Source organism: Brassica napus, chromosome A3, assembly GCF_020379485.1.
Source record: "Brassica napus cultivar Da-Ae chromosome A3, Da-Ae, whole genome shotgun sequence".
Lineage (NCBI taxonomy): Eukaryota > Viridiplantae > Streptophyta > Magnoliopsida > Brassicales > Brassicaceae > Brassica > Brassica napus.
The window spans coordinates 26,041,141-26,048,207 of NC_063436.1; the positions used below are offsets into that span (position 1 = coordinate 26,041,141).

Sequence of the window (7,067 nt, forward strand, 5' to 3'; positions counted from 1 at the left end):
AGGAGTTTAAACGTTTTGAATCTATTTATAGTATTTTATGTGATTGTTGCAAAATGTCAACAACCATTACCAACCGCAAAAACTACGTTGGTAGCGGAGAAACCAATAAGACCCTTAATTGGATTTTATAGAAAGTTTGTATAAAATATTTTATTGAGAGAAGTAAATGTTAAATGGACAAAATAAACAAAAGAATAACATGATTTCTTGAAAAACGGAAAATAATATAAAAAAGGGAAATGATTAAATTATTTAACAAAAACCCTTTTTGACAATATTATTAATCACCGTCAATTATATACTGAAGAATTATTCAGTGATTGATGATGAAGAATGCCCTTTTTGAGAGAAAAAAAAAATTAAATACTATTTGTGCATGCTTCTTTTGAATCTTTGTACCTTTTCAACATACTGCCCATGTTTTCTGACTTGTGGTCTTTAAATATCTCTTTCCTCTTTTCCTAATCTGAATACTTCATATTCTTCCTTAGATTCGAAAAAGGGTTGTGTTTTTTTGCTTTCTGGGTCTTGATAGTCTGTTAGTTACATGTAATCCTAGCTATAGGCTCGTAATCGTTGATCTTTACCCCGGGAAATCGTGTCTTTTAAATAATATTTGGACTTTCGAGTGATTTTCAAAGATCTTGCGGTTTAAATTTCAACCTCCGTGATTCTTAATCGCGTTTTTTTTACCTTTATCCTCTTTGTTTTTTTTTTCTTTTAACCTTTATCCTCTTTGTTTTTTGCACAATAGATTTTTTTGTTTGTTTCGTGCGTGTATGTGTTACAGCTTTATCGGTGTAAGAAAAGGACTTAGCAGTTGAAGTGTTGGTTGGGTTTTAGGTTTTCAAACTCACGAGAAAACTTTTGGTTTCTTGTTGATCACACAAGAAAGTGTTTTCTTCTTCTTGTGACTTCTTCGCCTAAAATATTTTTTTCCTCGTTTAAAAACGCAAGAAAGCAGGGGGAAGAAAGAAAGAAAACTTATCTCTCTCTCTCCCTCTCTCTTTTGTTGCTTATTAGTTACAATGGAACTATCTGGAGTCAGTGATGAGAAGAGACCCACCGTTGACTTGGTCAAGGATAAAAATGGAACCGATCAGGTTCTTCTCAAGAATCCTAAAGGCGCTTCTGTGAAGGTGATAGATTTTTTTGTTTCTCTAATGTTTACTTAGGACTGTGTATTTAACTGCGTTTACTAATCCAAGATTTGGTTGTGTATTTGGGTTTAAGGATGAGAGAGTTATAAGCAGTTATAAGCGTGTTAGACTGCTCTCTTTTCTATTTGTGATATGTGCTATAATTCTTGAAGGTTTATAAATAGTTCCAAGCTCTCTTGAAAAGAAAAACCTGATAGCTTTAGATCTAACATTATAATTCCTGCATCAACATTTCATTATTTTATAGAGCTGATGGTTTTTTTCATTGGATGATGCTTTGTTCAGATAAGTTTACATGGAGGACAAGTTCTTTCTTGGAAGTCTGACAAGGGTGATGAATTGTTATTCACCAGCGCCAAGGTAAAAATATCTATAGGGGTTTTTAAACACTTAATCAGTTTTTTTCTAATAGTGGTGAACAACATGCTCTTGCTTTGCGTAAGGGTAACTCGAAGCCTCCCCATCCGGTACGTGGAGGAATCCCTATATGCTTTCCTCAGGTAAAAGTCTAATATGTAATCTTTGGACATGAATTATTTGATCACCTTTCTTGATATTATTCTTTTCTTTCATTATAAAAGTTTGGCACTCGAGGGTCGCTTGAGCAACACGGTTTTGCAAGAAACAAGATGTGGCTTGTGGAAGAGAATCCACCTGATTTACCTTCATTCGACTCAACTGACAAAGCGTATGTCGACTTGGTACTTAAACCCTCTGATGAAGACACAACAAGGATCTGGCCTCACAGGTTAAAATTCTATTGTGACTCCTTAGATATATACTATAATATATATGATCCTCTCTTTTTCCTTCATTTCAGATTGCTTACAATAATCACTCTTGTTTCAGCTTTGAGTTTCACTTAAGAGTTTCATTGGCACTAGATGGAAACCTAACATTGATATCTCCAGTGCCGTGCGAAGGGTGTTAGGGACCTAAGGCAAGTTTTAAAAATAAATTTATATACAATTATAAAAAAAAAAATTTCTAATACGATATATCACCTTCGCGAAATACATAAATTTAACACTTACAAAAATAAGTTTATTACGTAAATATGCTATGTTATGTCCTATAAAAAAAAGTATATGGATTTAGAAATTGAGTTATTCGATTCTCATGGAAATTTTTTTTTTAAAATAAATTTAACCAACTAAACTATAAATTATTTTAAATTTTGGGGCCCTAAAAACGTAATATTATTCGGGGGCCTAAGGCGAATGCCTTTTTCAATACACTATAGGCACGCCTCTGGATATCTCGAGTCAGAAACATCAACTCAAAGCCTTTTAGCTTTTCCATTGCTTACCACACTTACTTCTCCATTTCCGATATCAGGTGAAACATCAACCTTAGCTTCTCTCTAGTCTCTACGTGATCACACTTACTAAATGCTTTATTTCTTTATTTCCTTTTTGGTTCATTTATCAGTGAAGTTAGAGTTGAAGGACTGGAAACTCTTGACTATCTTGATAACTTGTTTGATAAAGAGCGGTTTACTGAGCAAGGCGATGCACTAACCTTTGAGTCCGAGATCGATAGAGTGTACTTGAACTCTAGAGACGTGGTTGCCGTTTTCGACCATGAGAGAAAACGTACATTCCTCATCAAGAAAGAAGGTCTACCAGATGTTGGTACGATCCAAAATACCCAAACCCTTAACTGTGAATCCGGTTTATGACAAAATCACATTCTCGGTTATGTTGCAGTGGTGTGGAATCCATGGGACAAGAAAGCTAGAGCATTGACAGATTTGGGAGATGAAGAGTATAAACATATGTTGTGTGTTGATGGAGCAGCTATTGAGAAACCAATCAACTTGAAACCGGGTGAAGAATGGACCGGGAAATTAAATCTCTCGCTTGTCCTCTCCACCTGAAAACCGGTACCGGTTATCTTTAAACCGATTGACTCTTCTATTATATCTTTGGATTTATTATTTTTTACAGTATAGTCTATAGAAGAACATCACAAAGTGTGATTCTTCGGTATCAAATCCTGAACATTAAAAGGAAACCTGAGATTTGAAAATGTCACCCGTTTTTTTGGCAGTGGCAAGATCCTGGTTTTGTGCGAGATTTAACTTGTGTATGAAGGATAAGATACTATATGAACTTGTGTACCGGTTCATCATATTATTTAAAGCTTTCTTGTTCTCATGGTTAACAGTTCTTGAATAAAGTATTTTTATTGGGTTGTTGAGTGACTTTATACTCTCTGGATTGCCTCACAATGTTGGAGACAGAAAGAAAAGGACTCAACCGAGCTAAGATGGGTATGAAATCATCACAATAATTATGAAAGATTTGAAATTATTGGTCTATTATGATGCACCATAATTTCTATAATTGGGTCGGTCCATTTTTTAATTTGAATACACCGAAGGGAAAGTAATATTATTTGTTTACAGAAATATATTTGATCCCAAAAAGGAAAAATACTAAAATGGTATATGCATTGAAGGTAGGCTTATAGCTTCATTATCAATTTATCATGACAAGTAAATACAAACAAAAACGTATAGTATTTGTTTGAGATTCATGCATTTTGGTAGTTAAATAGTATGTTTTCTTGACTAAATTAACATCATTCGTTATTCTTTCTCTATCTCCTTTAGGTAAAGCATTGACCACATTAATGTCATGTCTTATCTCATCTGGTTTATGTAAATATCCGTTCATAAAACTCAACCGGTTTGACAAAATCGTTTTGCAAATATATAAATCCAAATTATATTCAAATCTAATTAAAATTTTCACTAATAAACATTCGATCAAGCAATCAATTTTTTCTATAACCATAGTATAGCTGGCATAATAAAAATTCTGAGGTACACGACGAAGAAAGAAAATGGTCCCCGGTTCGGTATTAAAGAACCGGTAATCACAGACTCACCGGTCACCCAACCTGTAACCGAAACAAAATAAGAAGTCACATCAATATCTTCCCTCGTCATCTTCATTACTTTAATTGCCTAAAAAAGTATCCGTTTCTATAGAACCTCTTAACTTCAGTGCTTCAATGGTGGTTCTCAAGTTCGTGTTCTTCAAGTTAAAGACGTGATCGAGATTCTCGAGAAGAAACGGCGTGCGTGACTAGAAAAAATAAATTAAAAAGACTCGTAAAAGTTCAGATCTGGAGGTATCAATTTCTTTATTTTAAATAATTTTAACCCCTTAATAGAGAGTTAAGAGTCCTACTTTTTTGACACTGTTGTTGATTCCCAGAAATTCTAGGGCTTCGATTTCGAAGAGTTTAAAATTAAAAAGCTTTCGAATGTACAACAAAGACAAAACATGACTTTCATTTCGTTATTACCGAAGCTACTCTCTTCTGTCTCCCACACTTTGTTTACTTGAGCTTCCCTTTTACTTTTTGATCCCCAGTTTTCTAGAAATCTCCCTTTTGTACCCCTTTTATTTCAAATTAAAGTTTCTCATCCAAACTTTCTCCATTTATAGTCCCATCATCATCATTATCTTCACAAAGAACCAGCAATGGAAGCGTGGAGGCTTTCTCTATGGACTCTCTTCTCTCTGTATCTAATCATCTCAGGAGCAAAAGCAGATCCTTCACAAGACAAACGCGCGTTACTCGAGTTTCTAACCATCACGCGCCCAACACGCTCACTCAACTGGAACGAGACCACTCCCCTCTGCAAAAACTGGACAGGAGTCACTTGCAACCACAACGAATCTCGAATCATAGCCCTTAGATTGCCAGCGATCGGACTCAACGGTCAGATTCCTCCCAACACCATAAGCAGACTCTCCGCCCTCAGAGTCCTCAGCCTCAGGTCCAACAGACTCTCAGGCCCATTCCCTGTGGGTCTCGCTGGGCTTAAAGACTTGGCCTTTCTTTACCTCGAGGACAACGACTTCTCAGGCCCGTTGCCTTTAGACTTCTTTGTTTGGAAGAAGCTCGTTAGTTTAAATCTCTCGAATAACAGATTCAATGGAACAGTTCCTGTCTCTCTCTCTGGTCTGAAACGGTTACAGTCGTTGAACCTCGCTAACAATTCTCTCTCCGGTGTGGTTCCTGATGAGCTAAATGGGCTCTCGAGTTTGAAAGAGATTGATCTGTCTAACAACAACCTCCACGGACCGTTACCGAGCTGGCTGCTAAGGTTCCCACCGTCTTCTTACCAAGGGATTGGTGATGACGTCACTCACTTTCAACCACCTCCTGAACCACCGACTCGAAAGAAGCCTAAAGGAGTGACGAAGACGGTCTTCCTCCTCATCGTTATCTCTGTTTCGATTTTACTTCTCGCGGTTTTAGCGTTTGTGTTTGCGCTTTGTTACTTGAGGCGCAAGGTAACGATTGTTAAGGACCATAAGCTGCAGAAGAAAGGAGGTATGTCTCCGGAGAAGTTTGATTCGAGGATGGAGGAGGCTAACAACAGGTTGTCTTTCTTCGAAGGATGCAGCTACTCGTTCGATCTCGAGGATCTCTTGAGAGCTTCCGCTGAGATTCTTGGTAAAGGCACGTTTGGGACGACGTACAAAGCGGTTCTTGAGGATGCGACTTCCGTCGCTGTGAAACGGCTTAAAGACGTTGCGGCTGGGAAACGCGATTTCGAGCAGCAGATGGAGATCATTGGAGGGATTAAGCACGAGAATGTCGTGGAGCTTAAGGCTTATTATTACTCCAAAGACGAGAAGCTTATGGTTTATGATTACTTCAGCAGTGGAAGTGTGGCTTCTTTGCTTCACGGTAATGCGTTATTAGCTTTGGTTAGGCTCGTTTCCGGTTTAATTTTAGTAACCGGTTTAGTTGGTGCAGGTAACCGAGGAGATAACCGGGTTCCGTTGGATTGGGAAACGAGGATGAAGATTGCGATTGGTGCGGCTAAAGGGATCGTTAGGATCCACAAAGAGAACAATGGAAAGCTCGTACATGGGAACATCAAGTCTTCCAACATATTCTTGAACTCAGAGCGTTACGGATGCGTGTCTGATCTTGGTTTAACAGCTGTGATGAGCGCCTTGGCTCCACCCATCTCTAGGCAAGCTGGTTACCGTGCGCCGGAAGTAACAGACACAAGGAAGTCTTCTCAACTCTCAGATGTTTATAGTTTTGGTGTTGTATTGCTCGAGCTACTCACCGGAAAATCCCCCATTCACACTACCGCAGGTAATGGTTAGAAACAAGAAAAATAAATAACATACTATAATATCTTCGGTTTAATGATTTTTTTTATTTTTGGACAGGAGATGAGATTATACATTTGGTTCGATGGGTACATTCGGTAGTGAGAGAGGAGTGGACTGCGGAGGTTTTTGACGTGGAGCTTTTGAGGTATACAAACATAGAGGAAGAGATGGTTGAGATGTTGCAGATTGCTATGTCCTGTGTTGTCAAAGCACCTGACCAGAGACCCAAGATGTCTGATTTGGTTAGACTTGTGGAGAGTGTCGGAAACCGACGAGCCAGTCTTGAGACTAAACCAGAAAAGGAGGCCTCCGAGACTTCCACGCCGAGTGAAACTTGATGAATCTACAGAAAATGAAGAAGCTGTTGATATATGAAGTTTGTATACTCTCTTCTGTTGATCCTCTCTTCTTCGGTTAGAACCGGTTTAATTCAACACATTTCTGGCTAGGGATTCTTGGTTTTTCAAAAGTCAGTATGAATGAATTGAGGAAAACAGAAAAAGAAACATCTCAAGTTTCAGAAACTCATCTAAATTAGCTTTTCCTAATGGGCTTCATAGCCCATTAGCCATTATTGTTTCGGCTGCCAGTGAAGATCGTTAGGCTCACTTCTTACTAGGACCGGGCAAATAAACCGAACCCGAAAACCCGAACCAAACCCGATTCGATAAAATGAATCTGAACCGATCCGAACTCGACATAAAAACCGAATGGATCTTGTTTTATGGTATTTCGGGTTATGAGTATTATC

General features: G+C 38.0%; 2 protein-coding genes across 3 annotated transcripts; both read left to right on the forward strand.

Annotated features, from left to right (window-relative positions):
* Positions 1-372: 372 nt before the first annotated feature.
* Positions 373-3,357, forward strand: LOC106438452 (putative glucose-6-phosphate 1-epimerase). 2 transcript variants are annotated; one of them, XM_048763057.1, is made up of 9 exons: positions 373-1,139; positions 1,446-1,520; positions 1,604-1,660; positions 1,742-1,908; positions 2,010-2,066; positions 2,415-2,498; positions 2,592-2,794; positions 2,870-3,045; positions 3,213-3,357. In XM_048763057.1, the coding sequence occupies exons 1-8, from the start codon at positions 1,029-1,031 to the stop codon at positions 3,037-3,039; spliced, it is 924 nt and encodes a 307-aa protein (XP_048619014.1). In that variant the 5' UTR covers positions 373-1,028; the 3' UTR covers positions 3,040-3,045; positions 3,213-3,357. The 2 variants fall into 2 exon arrangements, with proteins under 2 accessions (XP_048619014.1, XP_048619011.1); XM_048763054.1 differs by having other exon boundaries at positions 386-1,139; positions 2,870-3,357.
* Positions 3,358-4,029: 672 nt separating this feature from the next.
* On the forward strand, positions 4,030-6,764 carry LOC106438450 (probable inactive receptor kinase At4g23740). The gene is made up of 4 exons (XM_013879610.3): positions 4,030-4,301; positions 4,622-5,876; positions 5,946-6,296; positions 6,374-6,764. The coding sequence occupies exons 2-4, from the start codon at positions 4,658-4,660 to the stop codon at positions 6,652-6,654; spliced, it is 1,851 nt and encodes a 616-aa protein (XP_013735064.2). The 5' UTR covers positions 4,030-4,301; positions 4,622-4,657; the 3' UTR covers positions 6,655-6,764.
* The last annotated feature ends 303 nt before the right edge of the window (positions 6,765-7,067 follow it).

Coding starts and splice junctions, on each gene's coding strand:
- LOC106438452 (XM_048763057.1), top strand. CDS start 1,029: ATGGAACTATCTGGAGTCAGTGATGAGAAGAGACCCACCGTTGACTTG. Junction 1,661..1,741: donor TCCCTATATGCTTTCCTCAG/GTAAAAGTCTAA, acceptor TCATTATAAAAG/TTTGGCACTCGAGGGTCGCT. Junction 2,067..2,414: donor GGAAACCTAACATTGATATC/TCCAGTGCCGTG, acceptor GGCACGCCTCTG/GATATCTCGAGTCAGAAACA.
- LOC106438450 (XM_013879610.3), top strand. CDS start 4,658: ATGGAAGCGTGGAGGCTTTCTCTATGGACTCTCTTCTCTCTGTATCTA. Junction 5,877..5,945: donor TGTGGCTTCTTTGCTTCACG/GTAATGCGTTAT, acceptor TAGTTGGTGCAG/GTAACCGAGGAGATAACCGG. Junction 6,297..6,373: donor CCCCATTCACACTACCGCAG/GTAATGGTTAGA, acceptor ATTTTTGGACAG/GAGATGAGATTATACATTTG.